At 35.9% G+C, this 16,949-nt stretch overlaps 3 protein-coding genes and 1 non-coding gene across 6 annotated transcripts; 2 read left to right on the forward strand and 2 right to left on the reverse strand.

The window, feature by feature from the left end:
- The first annotated feature begins 3,622 nt into the window (after nucleotides 1-3,622).
- Nucleotides 3,623-3,693, forward strand: TRNAG-CCC (transfer RNA glycine (anticodon CCC)). The gene has a single exon. It is a non-coding gene; the product is annotated as a tRNA-Gly (tRNA).
- A 43-nt stretch (nucleotides 3,694-3,736) lies between these two features.
- On the forward strand, nucleotides 3,737-6,030 carry LOC7457951 (pentatricopeptide repeat-containing protein At5g43790). Its single transcript, XM_024584800.2, is given in 3 exon segments — nucleotides 3,737-5,125; nucleotides 5,127-5,521; nucleotides 5,701-6,030. Coding segments are annotated over 2 exon segments (1,530 nt in total). The 3' UTR covers nucleotides 5,268-5,521; nucleotides 5,701-6,030.
- Nucleotides 6,031-8,034: 2,004 nt separating this feature from the next.
- On the reverse strand, nucleotides 8,035-12,007 carry LOC7491313 (glutathione S-transferase F13). Of its 3 annotated transcripts, XM_052447242.1 has the most exons (5): nucleotides 11,818-12,007; nucleotides 9,852-9,994; nucleotides 9,608-9,742; nucleotides 9,471-9,519; nucleotides 8,035-8,777 (listed from the first exon to the last, which is right to left on the reverse strand). In XM_052447242.1, exons 3-5 carry the CDS (start codon nucleotides 9,725-9,727, stop codon nucleotides 8,320-8,322), a joined length of 627 nt encoding a protein of 208 aa, XP_052303202.1. In that variant the 5' UTR covers nucleotides 9,728-9,742; nucleotides 9,852-9,994; nucleotides 11,818-12,007; the 3' UTR covers nucleotides 8,035-8,319. The 3 variants fall into 3 exon arrangements, with proteins under 3 accessions (XP_052303202.1, XP_024440765.1, XP_002321020.2); XM_024584997.2 differs by lacking the exon at nucleotides 11,818-12,007 and having other exon boundaries at nucleotides 9,852-10,030; XM_002320984.4 differs by lacking the exons at nucleotides 9,852-9,994; nucleotides 11,818-12,007 and having other exon boundaries at nucleotides 9,608-9,838.
- A 712-nt stretch (nucleotides 12,008-12,719) lies between these two features.
- On the reverse strand, nucleotides 12,720-16,949 carry LOC7457952 (autophagy-related protein 18a). Its single transcript, XM_002320985.4, has 4 exons — nucleotides 15,676-16,949; nucleotides 14,470-14,677; nucleotides 13,535-13,661; nucleotides 12,720-13,014 (listed from the first exon to the last, which is right to left on the reverse strand). Exons 1-4 carry the CDS (start codon nucleotides 16,573-16,575, stop codon nucleotides 12,921-12,923), a joined length of 1,329 nt encoding a protein of 442 aa, XP_002321021.3. The 5' UTR covers nucleotides 16,576-16,949; the 3' UTR covers nucleotides 12,720-12,920.

Raw genomic sequence — 16,949 nt, forward strand, 5'->3', positions numbered from 1 at the left:
TGAGATTTTAGCCAATCTCAATTTGGCAGGCGAGCCACTCCTTTTCCACTGATCGGCCAGGAAAACAGAGAATTGTAGGAAGAGTTTCAAGTAAGAACAGGTGACAAAGGGTACGCCATAACTTTATAATGCTTTCCACGCTCAATTCGAACTCCTAATGTACAGTCATTTGCTTTGAGTAGCTAGGTCCATTTTTCTTTTCGTGTACTTGGTTCAGGAAAAGAGGACTTCAAGAAAATGACTTTCTTCCTTTGTCAACATCATGATGTTTCTGACTAAAAGAACTGATATAATTTCGTTCTGTCCTATAAAACTTCAACTTCTGTTATCTTTCTTCTTTATTTGTAAGGATAGCCCATCGCTTTTCTCAAACTCTTGGCAGCACGTTTGCCTCGATAAGCTATTACATCTTCTATATTCAGCTATGATGTGTATATATAGTTCATATTACAAGCCAGCAAAGATTTAGCAGGCTAGCAGCAGTATTTATCATTTGATGTCTAATTCATCACTGACCATTCTATTACCTGGATTTCATCCACCATAAATTCTACCATCTTGGGGAGCAGACCATGCTCAATCGGTGCCTCCACCTTCTATGGAAAAGTCACTGAGGACCAAGATAAAGCTTAACGAGAAACCCCTGTTGCACTGGGTGGCAAGCAATGGATGTTACCAATCAAACCGGTATAAACCGGTATAAACAGGCATATTACGTCAAAATATAAAATTATTGCCACCCATTAGCTGCCAACTTTAGTTCAAAGCAGGACAAACAGTCTTTAATAATGCAGCATGTTGTTTATAAACTATCCACGGTTCTCGCAAGTAGACACTCCATATTGAGACAAAAGAGAAAATCATGCTGTGCAAGAGATGATGGTCAACATTTTCAAGAAAAGGAGCTAATCACTTCTTGGCACTTCTTGATTATCATTTAGCAGATAGAATTCTAAAGCAGGACAAATAAAAATCTCTAAAAAAGCCAATATTTTTCTAATATACCACTTTATTCGAGCCAATGGGCTTGCAAAGCTTTTACTACTAGTGTGACTTGTGACAACACTTGGCACTCGCAACAGCTATCGCCTATCGCTTTATATTCTGTATACAATAGCCAGTAGAATAAAAAAGAAAAAAAAGAAGAAAAGGAGTTAAACACCATGAAAAGTATTATGGTCATCCAAACCTAATTAGTAAATGATATCTATAATTTATAATTCTAATGCGGTACACAGCCTCACATTGAAGTGAATTTGGCTGTTCTTGAGATAGGACCATATGCAGATTCATCAAAAGAGAAGGAAAAGGCAACACGATATGCTTGAAGTGATATTCATATTCAGCTTGGCCAATTGAGACGCAAGTGGAGATGTGGCCTTTCAGAAGGCTCAACTTCGCGGAAAACGACACCATTAAGAAAGTCATCAATTATGACCCATCGTCCATAGAAAGGGATCTATGTGCACTGGAAACCAAGCTTTTTGACAGAGATATCATCTGTAGCAAGCTTTTGAAGGCATAAGAGATTTTCCAGCTGGAGTGACAGAATGCAATTACAATTACAATTACTGGGAAGCAGAATCAGTCCTTTAAAGTGATAGTATATTGGTATCATTATTCATGGATTAAGGGAAACTAATAAAACAAGTTCTAGACAAGAAAAGGCATTCTTTTCCTCACAAGATCATCTGGGTAAAGGCTGTATTTTACATACTTGAAAGGGTCGCGAAGTTAAAAATCTAAAGAAGGGTAGCAAGTCATTTTACAAATGCCTTACCATTGTTTCACTTTCAAAGCTTGAGCTTCTTCACCAATGTCCTACAACAAAACTCTTCCAAACTCAACAGATAAAACTCGACCTCTTCAGAAGCAGCAACGTATCTATAGTGAATTATCTGTATGAGAAAACATGACAGTATATGTACTTCTTACATAGTCTGGAAATATGAATTCAAGGCCTAGTTTCTATTCTTAAATCAGGAACAGCTCCTCTGTTTTGCGACAAAGCACACATAAAGACATTTACCGTCATGATGAAGCACAGATTCAGATCCAAAACAGCTGAAAATCTAATTTTGAAAATAAAATAGACTTCACAATGTCAAGCAATACAAATTCAAGATTCTCTACTATAATGAGCTAAAACCTTTTTCCCTGCACGGCTGCACCCCCAGTAATAGTGGACAGAACAGCCGAGAAGGCTCCCTGTATTGAAAGCCAGAATTCAGATTATGTAGAAGGCAATGTAACCTGGAATAATACCTTCTGAAGCTGCTTCTCCAGGTAGAGCCAGTGTTATCGATGACAATGTCAGCCTCGGACCTAAAATTAAACACCCTTTTTTAGTTAGCACATTTTCACTGTTTGTCTAGCATTATTCCTATTATTGTCACTTTAGATTAGATTTTCTATGAGATAAATAATTATTTGAGTGTTTTCTTCCTTTATTGATAAAAATTATACATATTATGAATATTTAAACTCAAAAATAAAATATACAAATGGTATTAGATACTACAAAATACGTATTAAACTAATAAACTTCACAATTCATACTGATTCATTTTAATTTCATTCACCTAAAGTTTTTTAAATTAATTAAAATATTTAAATAGAATTTATAGATTTACCCACAGCAATACGCGGGCATTATACTAGTAATAGGCTAATAGCTATGAGATTTACCTAGATATAGCAGCTGCTATACAAGGAATCAAGAGCCTGCATGGAAACAACAGCCAAACAGAGGAGGATTTAGCACGTCATTACATCCGATCTCGAGGAAGTTCATGCTTAACGTACTCAAAATACCATAAGAAATAAAATATTTTTAGAATTAATATATTTAAATGATGTTTATTTATTAATTTAATATTAATATTTTATTAATATTAGATTAATTTCTTGCTACAAGATAATAAAAAGCCATATATATACTTTTTTTTTTTAGTTTAACGTGGGTGTCCGGGCCAGCTTGTGCGCACCTCAACTAATCCCACGGGCCCTGAAGTTAACGACCATGTAAGCCTCCAGTGGCTATCATATGAGCAACCACGGGGCTCGAACCTGAGACCACAGAGGGAGCAAACCTCTTGATCCCAAGTTCTTACTACTGGGCAACCACCTAGATGGTTAAGCCATATATATACTTAATAATATTAACGACGAACACAAAAGATATGTTTATGTGGCTCGATGATTCAATATTTTCTATAATAAACTTAAAAATTTTAAAAAGATGTTAATTTTTAATAATGTTATAGTAAAAGACAAGATTACTCGGATAAAAACAAAAACAAGATACAATTATGCTATTAATGAACTGAATCATTCAGTAAATAATGTAAATATAGATAGATAAATAGATAAGTTATATTGATATATTTTAATTACAAAAATGTTATAAAATAACTACGATGGCTACTAAAATTTAATTAACATCATGATATACTATTTTACCAAAACTTCTTTCTATATATATTAATTCATCTATTCCTTTTATTTTCTATTCTAATTGCCCGATTCTCCTTGAGAGTTTCCACCGGGCACTAGCTAGAAGGCCTCTCCACATCGCTCAATGGTACCTTGATGAAATTGATTATAAGAATGAACAGCAGAAGCGCATCTAGTGTAGTGGTATCATAGTACCCTCCCACGGTACTGACCGGGGTTCGATTCCCCGGATGCGCATTTATATATATGTTTTTTTTTGTTTTTTTTTCTCTTCGATTCCATGGATCTCAGAATTTCTTATACGCAAAAGGGTGAAAGAATCAATCACTCACTGTTGACGGCTGTGGCTTTCTTATACATTGATTTGCTGAAGAACACCAGTTTCGGGGCTGCTTCCCCCGCACATGTCATGAGAACATTCCAAGAGCTGAGCCCCATGATAAACAAGATAATCAATCTCCTAAACAAATGTGCTTCTCCAACTCACATCCACCAAATCCAATCCCAAATCATCCTCCATCATCTCCATTCCAACACCACACTTGCCTACCACTTCATTACTGCCTCCCAAAACTTTTCCCTCTTACGCTCATCCTTACCCCTCTTCTTCACCCACCTCCATAGACCCCATGTTTTCATTTGCAACACTCTCATCAGAGCCTTCTCTCGTATCCATGACCCTCACATTCCTTACTCAATTTACATCCACATGCACTACAACTCTATCCTTCCTAATAACTACACCTTCCCTTTTCTTTTCAAGTCCTTGTCGGACTGTAGGGACTACCTCAAATGCCAATGTGTTCATGCCCATGTCATAAGATTAGGTCATTTGAATGATATTTATGTCCAGAACTCTTTGCTTGATGTCTATGCTTCGTGCGGTTACATGGGGTTGTGCCGTGAAGTGTTTGATGAAATGTCTGACAGAGATGTTGTGTCGTGGACTGTTTTGATTATGGGGTACAGGAATGCTAAGAATTATGCTGATGCTTTAATTGCGTTTGAGAAAATGCAATATGCGGGCGTGGTGCCTAATCATGTTACTATGGTGAATGCATTGGGTGCGTGTGGGAGTTTTAGAGCGATTGAAATGGGTGTTTGGATACATGATTTTATAAGTAGGAATGGATGGGATTTGGATGTGATTTTGGGAACTTCTTTGGTTGAAATGTATTTGAAATGCGGGAGGATTGATGAAGGGTTGAATGCTTTTAGAAGCATGAAAGAGAAGAATGTTTTTACTTGGAATGTTGTTATTCAAGGGCTAGGTTTTGCTAAAAGCGGGCAGGAAGCTGTTTGGTGGTTCAACAGAATGGAGGAAGAAGGATTCGAGGCGGATGAAGTCACTTTGGCTAACGTGCTTAATGCTTGCATCCACTCAGGGTTGGTTGATATGGGTCGACAGATATTTAGTTCTTTGATCAATGGAAATTATGGATTCTCGCCTAGTCTGAAGCATTATGCATGTATGATTGACCTCTTGACACGCGCCGGTTGTCTTGATGAAGCTTTCAAATTAATCAAAGAAATGCCTTTTGAACCCTCGAAGTCTATCTGGGGATCATTTCTGACTGGTTGTAGAGCTTGTGGAAACTTAGAATTAAGTGAGCTTGCAGCTAAGAAGCTTGCGGAACTGGAGTCAGATAATGGCACTTATTTTGTTTCTTCTATCTAATTTATATGTTGAGGTGAGAAGATGGAGTTATGTTTCAAAAGTGAAGGAGGTAATGAAAGAAAGGGAACTTGAGAAGGACTTTGGTTGTACTTCTGTTGAATCTGGAGTCTGGAACATGATTATGAATTGCTGATGCAAGGAGTCTCTTTGCCTTTTCATGCACAGAAATAGCATCCACTTCTGTGCACTATAGATATTAACCAAGCCATGTCTAATGTGATCTTGATGCCCCTGTCAATGCTTTGTCGTTGACAAATACTGACTTTAAGGACTGATTTTTACTGTCCGACGGTCTAATAGTTATAAGACACTGAAGCCACCGGCAACTTTTTGCAGCAAGCCTTACTTAACTCTCCACCTGCCATTGGCATTCTGAATTCATTACAGGTAAATGATATTTCAATATTTCACGCTTGCTTAAAATCCTTTACTTATTTATCTTTCAGATAAGTAGAAAAAAACGCTCTTTATTTTAAACTGGTCACTGCACGGGGTCTATCCTAGGGCTATGAATGATCCATCCATTTCAGTGACTTTTTTGAATGGCAAATCTTTTGTTGGTTCAGGTTAACAATTAGCATCAGGAACTGTTCCTAATAGTCTTCAACCCTTTATGTTCGGAGGCTGGAACTTGACCAGATCGTTGCATCATCCTGAGAAACAGATGCTACATGGTGACAGAACTTCGGGATTTTAAGAAACGCATTGTCGCACTCCCTCTTGACAGAACATTGTCTGGTGACCTTGTAAACAATGAGTGCATGACGTGGTCAATCTTCCAGGGAAGATTCATTTGGGTATGTGTCAGGAAGTCGAAATGGTGTTGTGGATGGGCCGAAAAACTATCCTATCATTTTTAAATACATTAAAATAATAATATTTTTTAATTTTTAAAATTTATTTTTAATATTAACAAATTAAAACAATCTAAAAATACTAATAAAAAATAATTTAAAAAATAAATAAATAAATTTTGGTAAAAAACCAACCCACCCGCCAAACAAGATCTCATGAATGTGTTTTATTGAAATGGTTCTGAAGGAGGTTTATTTTCATTGGTGTGATTCAAATCCATGAAAGCAATAGATAGGGAGAGTTATTAAATATAAAGCTTAAAGGTACGAAGAAAATATTGTTTCTCCAACATTCATTAGTATTGTGAATTACAATATTTTATTTTTTGCATTTTGGTTCCTTTTTTTTTCTTTGGTTTCTTTTTTTTTTAGTTGTTATATAATATATTTATAGGAATTTAGAGTTAATAATTTATTTTAATTTATTTTAATTTACCTTTTATATGGTTATCAATGTATCGAAAAAATATCCCAACATCAGTTGGTTTCAGAAAAATATCTCAGCATCGCGATATAATCTATTTTCATAAAAAAAATAGTTAAATAAAAAATGATTTGAAAAAAAACTAGGATAATAAACTTTGTGGAGTCAATAACCCGGTTTGCAAGTTTGGTGAGGTAACCCTGGTTATTCCAGTTTGCGGGTTTAGCAGTAGTTTTTCTTTTACTAATTTAACTCGATTATGTGATCATCTATTTTTCTTTTTATCATATAGTTAAGAAAAAAATAGTTTTAAAAAAAAATCATGTTATTAAATTTTAGAAAGTTCATGGGCCTATGAAAGGTTTAACAAGTTTAACTTTTATTTTTTTCTTTTTTTTTAAATTCATTTTTTTAGACTTCATCCTTTAATATTGAATTGATTAAGAATTGAGTTTTATAATTTGTTTAATTTTGCATTTTATGAGGATATCACAGTCTTAAAAAAAAAATTGGACTAATTGAGAATTGATTAAACGTTCGATTTTGCAATTGTTTATTTTTGTTATCATATAGTTAAATAAAAATTAGTTTGGAAGAAAAAAAAACAAGTTATTAATCCTAATGGATTCCATTAACTGATTTGCAGGTTTGAACTGTTGACCTAGGTTTCCCGATTCACGAGTTTACCTATCAAACCTGATATGTTTGTTTTTTAGTTTGTGGTCCTTTAATTTTTTATTATTATTATTATTTCATTCTTCTACAATATTGGATTGGTTAGTAAATGAAATTCATGATTTATTTTTTTCTACTTTCTATAGGGTTACCATGATCTCAAATAAATATTTTTTTAGGATTGATACTCGATTTTGCAAGCATCTGATTTTATTATAAAATTAAATAAAAATAATTTACAAAAACAACAAAATTATTAAACTCATTGAAGTCTATGATCTAGATCGCAAGGTGACCGAAGTCGATTCAATTTGGCATCGTCTCAATATTAAAAAATAAATTATCGTTTTAAAATTTCTTTAAAAGTTATGTCATATTTTTACCGATCATTCATGTTGTCTTTAAATCCATTAAATTAAATTATTCACATTGTATCAGCTCCTACGTGGTTTAATTCGAAACTTAAAGTAAATAAATAGTCAAGTTAATATGTTTTAAAATTAAACTACTTAATTGAATTTAATAATATTATCAAAAATAAATTTATACTCTTCATATATTTTTAACTTTTTTAAAAAATAATCTGATCCGAAACCGAAATGAATTGCAACGGCAAAGAAGTAGTCTTTCCCGAATTCCGGTTAACGGTGCTGGTCATCCTATTATTCTCGGAGCAATCATTTTGTTTAATGGATTTGCACTTGTTGTTCACTTCTCTTGTTCCCAGACTTCACTAATCCTACGGGTCTATGGACCCATCACCCACCAATGGTGCTACCATGCTCGTATCATTTTGTTTTATCCTCTGTTCATGCACTTACTCCGACTGGGGAGATAAAACAAAATTACTCTTTATCTGTAATGCAAACGTAGCCGTCGCTCCCTTTCATCCTTTGTTTAGACAATCAATGATAATTTTAACTAAACAAAGGGTGAAAGAAAAAAGCTTAAGATCACAATAATCCCTCATGTGCCAATTGAAATTAGATGGTCGATCGAGTTTTCAGCAATGAATACCAATTATGTTGGTGTGGCTACATTTACTGTAGCAATGGTGGTTTCAAGACCATGGAATAGTTTTTGCAGAAACCAAATTAATATTCTACGACAGCCACATGGGGCACTCCCCCACAATTTTCCTAAATTGTTTCGAAGCTTCAATGCATTAAGATCACAACCAACGCATATTCGTCAAAATACTTGAAATAAAACAACAGAACCCTCTTCAAGTTTCATTTCTCACCAAAATTCATGCCCTCTGCCACTTTCTTAAAAGCTGGCCTAGAGGAAATGTCCTCCCACCATGCCTTAACATGCGGGCGCTCATTTACCACCGAAGCTGCGGGGGTCTTCATGAGATAATACGCGTAAGGTAGGTGGTGAAGGTCAGCCAAGCTGTAGAAATCTCCAGCAAGGTACTTGGTGCTAGTCAGCTTAGCTTCATATATGTCAAGCACTTTTCCTAGCTTCTCTAAGTTGGTGTCAATGATTGTTTGATCAGGTAAATTGCCTTGAAGTGGAGCCACTAAGAATTGAAAGATAATCGGTGCTATCGCAGGGTGGAATTGTTGGGATTCTACCTCTGTCCAAACCTTCACCAGTGCAGCTTCTTTGATGTTTTGGTGCCTTATAAGATCGTAGCCAGTTTCCTTGAATCTTTCAGCAACGTACGATGTGATTGCTCTAGATTCTGGTAAAGACATCAAACATTGCCGTCAAGTTATTATAAAGAGACCTTAAGATGGCTATGGACTAAAGAGTTAATGCTTCCACCAAGAAAAGAAACTCCATAATATCGTACATAAACTCAGTTAAGAGTCTTCGAACTACAAGCCAATCTTATGAAGACATGCTTTGGCGTAGGACCAGCAATGAGCTGACCAGTCAACTGTTCAAAACCTTATCGTCCAGTTACACCCTAAAGTCTGCCCCATCAATTAATCTTGGTCCAAAACAGAGCACCTAAGAACACATACTAGCCACTGGTTTGCAGGTCCAAGTAATTAGACAATTTATTGATTCTTGCTAAGATTGCATGAGATACTACAATTATAATCTGTTAAATACATTCATTTATTGCACCAGAGAAGCCATATATATAACCATTTTGTGGATTAACTAGTTAATCCCCTGATCACTGTGATTAGGGATAATCAAGTGGGATTATGACTTATAAAGCGTCTTGCTACCCTACAGATGCATTGATATGATCATGTTAGATCGTGGCGAAACAAACCAGTCGTTTTAATCGCAGTTTATCAATGTATGGGTGGAGCAGAGGCACCCTATTGAAATATATAATAATATCAGATGTAGAGCAAGTTGATTATTTCACAAACAAAGTGTAGTCGCCTGTTGTGTTAGTGAATAAATCATGGCTTACCAAATAAAGTAAGATCATCATCTTCAAGTGCTGGAATCTGACCAAAGGGCTGCATGCATGTAAAATACAATTCATTAACAGTGAAGGACGGTGGAATCAGATACCAACACAAAACAAAATGAAAATTCGGAGCTTACATTTTTGGCTAGGAAAGGAGGCTGCTTGTGTTCGCCGGCGAAAAGATCAACTATGACAAGCTCAAAATCTAAGTCCTTCTCATGCAGACAAGTCAGAACACGAGAGGTGCAAGTGGACATGGGTGCTCCATACAACTTAAGCGCCATTGATGAAGACAGAGCAATAGATTTCACTAATAATTTTTTTCTTTTTTTTTAAAGATGAAAGAAAACCAAACTCCTTCACTCCTCTTATACTAGTTACCTGCTGCCTGGCTAGTTACTTCTTTTTTTGGCTTTTCTACCAAGTTAGCTACTGGCTTCTCTGAGATGCATGTGCTCGCTGTAGTTTTTCTCTGTGTTTTCCTTGTTCTTGTTCACGGGAAACGTGTAAGCCTGCCGGTCAATCTTTCAAGAACAAGAGTTTTGACTAACTGGATTAAAAAAAAATTATAATAAAAAAAAATGTGAGTACTAGCCAGTTCATTATCTTGTTTAATCTATGATTATTTTTTTTTCTTAATGATAGTTTAATCTATGATTTTGAAAGAGTGTTTGACGCCTTTTCAACCGTGCTGGTTTTTAATCCTAAAGTATTTTGGAAAACATTATATATATTCTTAATTATAAATTGGGGTAAAAAACGAGTGAAAAAAATAAAATTGCTTTTCCACGTGGATATTTCACGATTTAAATAAAATAAAATAATATTTTAGAGAATCCTTCAGATTTTGTCTTGTCATGGACCAAACCTGACGTTAATCTGAGATTGTTTTTCACTGAATATCACATGGGAGAGTTATGCTAAATTTCATGCATACGCTCGGTGCTCTTTTGTGCAAATATTTTTATTTATTTATATATATACATAAAGCTAGTTCGCAAGATTCTGCTCCGCGAGTAAATATAAAAATGAAGGAATTTTTCTGAATAATATTAATTCAAAAGCAATGTGAATTCATCCTGTATATACAGAAATTAACATGTTATGCTAGTTGTTTAAAAATTAAAATTAAAAAATATATATTACACGAATAAAAATAATGGTGTGAGCTCGTCAGATAAACAATGTGATGATTACGTCACTCTTACCAGATGACAGAAGAGCAGCATTGACCTCTGTCTTCCGAGGCACATGGGCAATGAGAACTAAAGCTTTGATGCTCTTTAAGATTTAATTACCAGTATTAACTATTAAGTGTGGCTACGGGTACATACATTAATAATAATAATAATAATAATTAGGAATAGCTGGTTAAGATTTGATCCAGTCAAACCGCAATTCCCAGTGCATTATTATTAAAATGCCTGTCAGCATCCATCTTGAGATTTGCTCTCCCTCTTTTTTCTAATGTAAGTGGCAAAAAAGCAAGGTTTTATCGACCGATGGAAATCAATTTATGAGCGAATATGCTCTCACTCTACTTAATTTAATTCTTATAAAACTTGTATACACTCACTAATCTCAATGTAGATATTTTTTTTTTTACTGAATTGGAAAAGTGGATTTAATTTTGATGTATGAATGATGGCACGAAGTTTTTGAACTTGAAAGGGAAAAAAAAAGATCGGAGAAAGAGAGAAGTGGTGTGCTTCTTCAATATATAAGAAGTAATCTCGTTTGGCAGTGGGTATAGTTATAACATCATGGAATCTTGTCCTTTGAAATCTTGTGGAAGCAGGGGCTGAATTCATTGGAACGATTATGGGCAAGAGCACCATTTGTTTGATCCGACACAGAACCTTTGTTCACCGGCTAGAATGAAACTTATCCTCAAAATATATGAAAAAGAAGGAAAGGAGAACAAGTGTTGAAGTCTTGAGGCAATTTGTTGCGATTATTTACCATGGTTTAATGGGTTAACCCGAGATTTTAACAGGATTTTATATTATACGAACTCAAAAACATAATTCATCTAGTCAAATCCGAATATGAAGTCCTGATTTTTTTTTTTTAATAAACTCCAAAATATAAATTAATTTATGAATTCATAGCCTTTTATATTTGTTGTATAATTTATAAACTTTTAAATACGGAATAATTATATCAGACTTCATGCTCTCTCTATATATATATTTTTATTCTATATCCATACGAATCTACCGTGTGACTCGGAACTCGATGTCTGGGCGAGGAGGGAGGACTGTATCAGTAGACAGAAAACAAAATGAGTGTGTGGGCCTCGCTCGGCCCAAGCCAAAAGTAAAAAGGCAGCAGGAACGGAAGATACCTGTACGGCGTTGTATTTAAATGATATAAGCCACCAAAAGATGCGCCGCATATGGATCTGCCCATCTCATTTTAGATACGGTAGGCATCGAGCCACATAGTTCACACGTGCTGGTGGGGAAGGAGTCGGTTTTGAGCAGCAGGTGCTGAGATTTGACAGCAGAGTACGTTTTATTCCACAAAGGTATGTATGGTTACTATTTTTTAAAAAAATGTTTTTAATTATTAAAATAATATTATTTTTTTCAAAAATCATTTTTAATATCAGTATATTAATATAATCTAAAAACAAAAAAAAATTAATTTAAAACAAAAAAAACATATAAAAATTTTAAATTTTTTTAAAAAATATTTTTAAAAAGTAAAAATAAAAAGTAATTAATACAATGCACAGTTATAAGCCTTCAGGGTTCAGCCTTTCTCAAGCCTTAAAGAACGAAGCAGGGTTATGAGTTTCTTTGAGTTTTACTGGGAAAAGTGGTTATCGTGCAATAATTATAAAAGCGTAGAACAAGTTTGGTTCAGTTTCAAATGATTGGAGTTGTATTTAGACTTGCAAGACACAGATATTAAATAATGTCATTAAAACACATTAGATCACTCTTTAACAAAGTAGAATTGTGATTTTAAATTCAATGGATTTTTGGGGAGAGAGTAGAATTTGGTTATCAGCACTTTCCAAAACGAAACCATTTGCATGTTGAACAAGGAATGGGAGGAGGTGGGGCAAGAGAAGCAACGCCTGAACTGAGATCTACTGATAATGTCAAGCCAGGCCTGAGAGAACATGTACAATTTACTGGTTTGTGCCTTCTCAAGCCACACATCCAAATATGCGTTTTCCTAATCCATCCTGCAAAATCGGACAGTTAATATGAAAAGAGAGATGCCATTTTAACATAATTTGCGATTCAAAATGGCTTCCACATTACATTAAATCATCTCATTCTTTTTCCCTTTCTTTTTGCATTTTTTTCACGTACTTTACATTTTTATAGTTGCATATTTACAGCATAATAAAGCCATCTGGATGAGGCAATGCGGGGAAATAGCGAAAAAGGGAGAAAAAGACATGTATTTTCAAAGTGAAGACGAGATGCCTTTTTATAAGATTGCTTCTGGCGGGTTCAAGAAGTTGTGATATTCCAGCTGAGTCATCTCTCCACCATTCACAGGGTCATACTGACATCGATAGAAACTGCAATCACAACCAACTCTGTCAACAATTTTATTCCACCTGTTTCTTTTATCATGGAATTAACTTATCGAGCAAGAAAATCTTAATGGCTAGAAGCAGACACCATTACAGCGAGGAGAGGCAGGGTGAGAGTAGGGGGCGAATGTGGAGACCAGAGAAAGAGCATTGGGGGAAGAGATTGGGGGAAAAAAAAGAAGAACAAAGGCTAGACTGGAGCGCGACTTTATAGGGAAAATTCCCAAGAAAAAACTGGCACTTCCATCCCCCCCGCCCCAACCCCCCTAAAAAAAAAACCTGATTTATCTTGAAGGCTTTTTCAACAGGGGGGAGGTTGGTTCTCCTTTTCAGGCGGTGCATTAACAGAACATATAGGTTGTCTGGAAATTACCATGGAAGCTGTAACTTATTCACAGAAACAAATTCTACCCATCACTATAAGAAGAAATTTATAGCAAAATGAAATGAAATCAACGTAAAACTTCTACAGCAGTAGAATAGAACACATGCATTATTTTCTCACCTTCCATCCAAACCAAGGATAACCACTGTATTCTTTTGGTGACCAAAAGCAACAATGTACTGAGAACCCTCAGGCAAGTGAAACTGAGCCACTGACCACTCTGAGCTAAAATACTTCGGTAAAACTCCTGCAGATGAAATCATAATTAAAATACAGAGACAAAATAATGCATGTATAAATTGTCCTGATACTGCAGTGGGGATTGGAAAATAAAAACTTTTTCAGTGGATAGATGTAAACACCCACTTGCTGTACTTACAAGTGCTCTATTGAAAGCAACACACTTTTAGGAGACAGTTAAATAGAGTCAATGACTTTTCATTATTAATGTTCTTTAACCAGCAATGGTATTCAGACATAACAAACTGCTAAAAAAGACCTGTATTTAGGGTTCGATATCAGATGATTCTGCAGATGAAATCATAATTAAAATACAGAGACAAAATAATGCATGTATAAATTGTCCTGATACTGCAGTGGGGATTGGAAAATAAAAACTTTTTCAGTGGATAGATGTAAACACCCACTTGCTGTACTTACAAGTGCTCTATTGAAAGCAACACACTTTTAGGAGACAGTTAAATAGAGTCAATGACTTTTCATTATTAATGTTCTTTAACCAGCAATGGTATTCAGACATAACAAACTGCTAAAAAAGACCTGTATTTAGGGTTCGATATCAGATGATTCCTCGTCCTTTTCTTCTATTTACAAATGGAAAACATTCACATACTTTTTTAAACAGAAGTTGCAAGACTTTGTTTCACTAAACTTGTGAAATATTTTAGTAATTTTGCAAATGCTGGTTCTCAATGTCTTCTCCATAAATATTCCATTGACATGAAAAGGGATAGAGTTACGATGCTCAAAAAGTGACAACAGCATAATGTTCAAACATTTTACAATGGAAGAAGAGACGGGTTAAGGCCATTTACCTTTGAAGAAAGATAAAGAGGAGGCAGGTGATGTAACAGCAAGATTAGGCTCATCTGTGCTCTGTGACCTGTCAATTCCTGGAGATCCTGGATTAATCTTAAGGCTGAAAACATGGACAGTGCCCTTATCACTCGAGACAGCTAGCCATTGGGCAGTTGAAGAGAATGCCAAACTATAAATTTCTGCTCTATCCGCACCCCTCCTCACCTACATTTGTGTATCTAGTTAGTTTGGGCATATAAAGAATTTCACGAGACTGTAACTTTATAAGAATCACCCTCACCGAACAGTGAACGAGAAAAAAAAAAACCTTACTTCTCTACAATATACACAGAAAATAACAGTGGAAATGCAGACATGCCATAGCCGAGGAGTTGGGGTACAAGCCAAGATCAGGATAGAAAGAGGACATTAATTCATTGAAGGGCATGAAATGGAGATTACATAAGAACCAAAATGTCATAGGCCAATTATTTAAACAACGACTTTAATTCGAAGCACAAATGTAAATATAAGAATAAATCAACTGAAAGGATTCAGAACAGAGTTAGCACCCACATGCAGCATTACAAAAACAGTTTAAAGATCCCCACAAAATATCCAGTTTCCCCTTCAAAGATTGCATTTGCTTGCCAATACATTGAAAGCACCGACAATCTCTACATCATATTTCATATGCCATTATGAAAACCACAAAGGAAAGAACTTTCCTTACATTTTGACCTGAATTACCTCAACTATTACAGCAGGAGCAGGTGGCATGATATCACAAATTGATAAGAGCAAACACCTAATTCATGGTACAGACTAGAAATCATATCCAATTTCTATTTAAAAAGTACAAAGAAGAGGTTAACAAAAGCCCCAGATAGTGGATACATCCAAAGCTAACGTTTGTCTAGATCAACTAACACTAAATGGTCATTCATAACGCTTCCTTCGTTTTGGGAAGTGTTAAAACGAGATTCAACTCCTCGCAACTAATTTTCAAATCCTTTCGAGAGTCACAAAAAACACACCCAAACAACCAGCTCCACAGCAATATATTTCACTTCCAGCAACCTCAACTATTTCCGAACCACATTACACCAACACTACTTCAAACTCAATACAGCTAGCTATATAAATTCACATAACTTCAAAAATACAATCCACGTAAACAAAGTCACAAAACACAAACAAAAGAAAAGATAATACTCACACACCTCTTGAAGCAGGGTACCATCAGCTGTATTGAAAACCCGAACGAGTGTCCCCTTAGTGCTAGCAGTAACCAACAACTGCCCATCCTGCGTGAGGGAAAAACACGCAATCCTCGAATCATGCGCCATAATAAACTTAGTTCGTTTCGACGCGTAATGCTCCACCCGAACCTGTCCTTTCTGCAATCCTGGACAAACCAAAACTAACGATCCTGCACCATGTGAAACCGCACAAAGCCCTTTCGGATTCGCAATTGTTTCAATCTGATGCAAAAGCTTCAAATCCGCAAAGTTATAAACAAATATCTTCTGCTCCAAGACAACAATAATCCTATCCCGTCTTAGCTTCACAGACCGGACCTCGGACCGAAACGATAGCTCCCCGATGCATCGGCTCTGATGGTCGTCCCAGATCATGACCTTGTTTGGAGAGTACTGGGGGTCAGGTCCACCACCAACAATAGCTAAAATATTGCATCTAAAAAGCATCTCAACCACTCCAATCCCTCCTCCACCGCTATTTCCATCGCCATCGAAATCGCGACGGAAGATCTCGCGTAAGGGGTCACAGTTGTAGATACGAAACCCGTGGTCAGTTCCAGCAGCGAAACACCCAAAATCCTGGTTGAAGGAGAGATGGAGGAGAGAAATCAGAGGAGGCGTTGAGGTTGATTGAGGTGGAGAAGATATAGAGGTGTTGTGATTGGTAATGGGATTTGGGTTCGGGTTCGGGTTCGGGTCCGGATCCGGATCCGGAGGCATAATAGACGACAGCGAATCGTTAGATTGAGACTCGGACGGGGAATGAGCTTGCGAATCGATTTCATCTTGAGTTGAGAGAAGGTCCGAGTTAGGATTTGAATTTGGCCATGGAGGAGAGGAGTAAGCTGAGAGAGTAGCCATGGATGCCGGCCCTAAAAGAGAATTTTCAAGTTTAAGGGGATTGTTATGAAATGGAGACAGCAATCATAGCATGGGCGTCCGGGTTAAGTTGAAATTACTATATTGTACATCTTGATTGGCTTGTTGGAGAATTGAAAACGGGGATAGTCTTGTCCTAGTGATCGTACGATGTTGTGTCGTTTAATGATATCAAATACTCAAATAGTATGTGGTGATTGGTTTATTTTTGGACACGTGTCGTTTTTGAGAGGATTGAGGGGGTGATGATAGCTTCGTCTTCAAGGAAATTTTTCGCAATGGTCTAGAGGAAGACTGCTTCTCCCGTGCAAGTTACTAATTATAAATTATATAAATATTTAAATGTCCTTTTGTTT

The sequence above is a fragment of the Populus trichocarpa genome, chromosome 14 (assembly GCF_000002775.5).
Source record: "Populus trichocarpa isolate Nisqually-1 chromosome 14, P.trichocarpa_v4.1, whole genome shotgun sequence".
NCBI lineage: Eukaryota > Viridiplantae > Streptophyta > Magnoliopsida > Malpighiales > Salicaceae > Populus > Populus trichocarpa.

Coding starts and splice junctions, on each gene's coding strand:
- LOC7491313 (XM_002320984.4), bottom strand. CDS start 9,754: ATGGCGCTTAAGTTGTATGGAGCACCCATGTCCACTTGCACCTCTCGT. Junction 9,520..9,607: donor CTCCTTTCCTAGCCAAAAAT/GTAAGCTCCGAA, acceptor ACATGCATGCAG/CCCTTTGGTCAGATTCCAGC. Junction 8,778..9,470: donor TGATGATCTTACTTTATTTG/GTAAGCCATGAT, acceptor TGTCTTTACCAG/AATCTAGAGCAATCACATCG.
- LOC7457952 (XM_002320985.4), bottom strand. CDS start 16,575: ATGGCTACTCTCTCAGCTTACTCCTCTCCTCCATGGCCAAATTCAAAT. Junction 13,662..14,469: donor CTCTTTATCTTTCTTCAAAG/GTAAATGGCCTT, acceptor TTTCATCTGCAG/GAGTTTTACCGAAGTATTTT. Junction 13,015..13,534: donor ATCCTTGGTTTGGATGGAAG/GTGAGAAAATAA, acceptor TTGTGATTGCAG/TTTCTATCGATGTCAGTATG.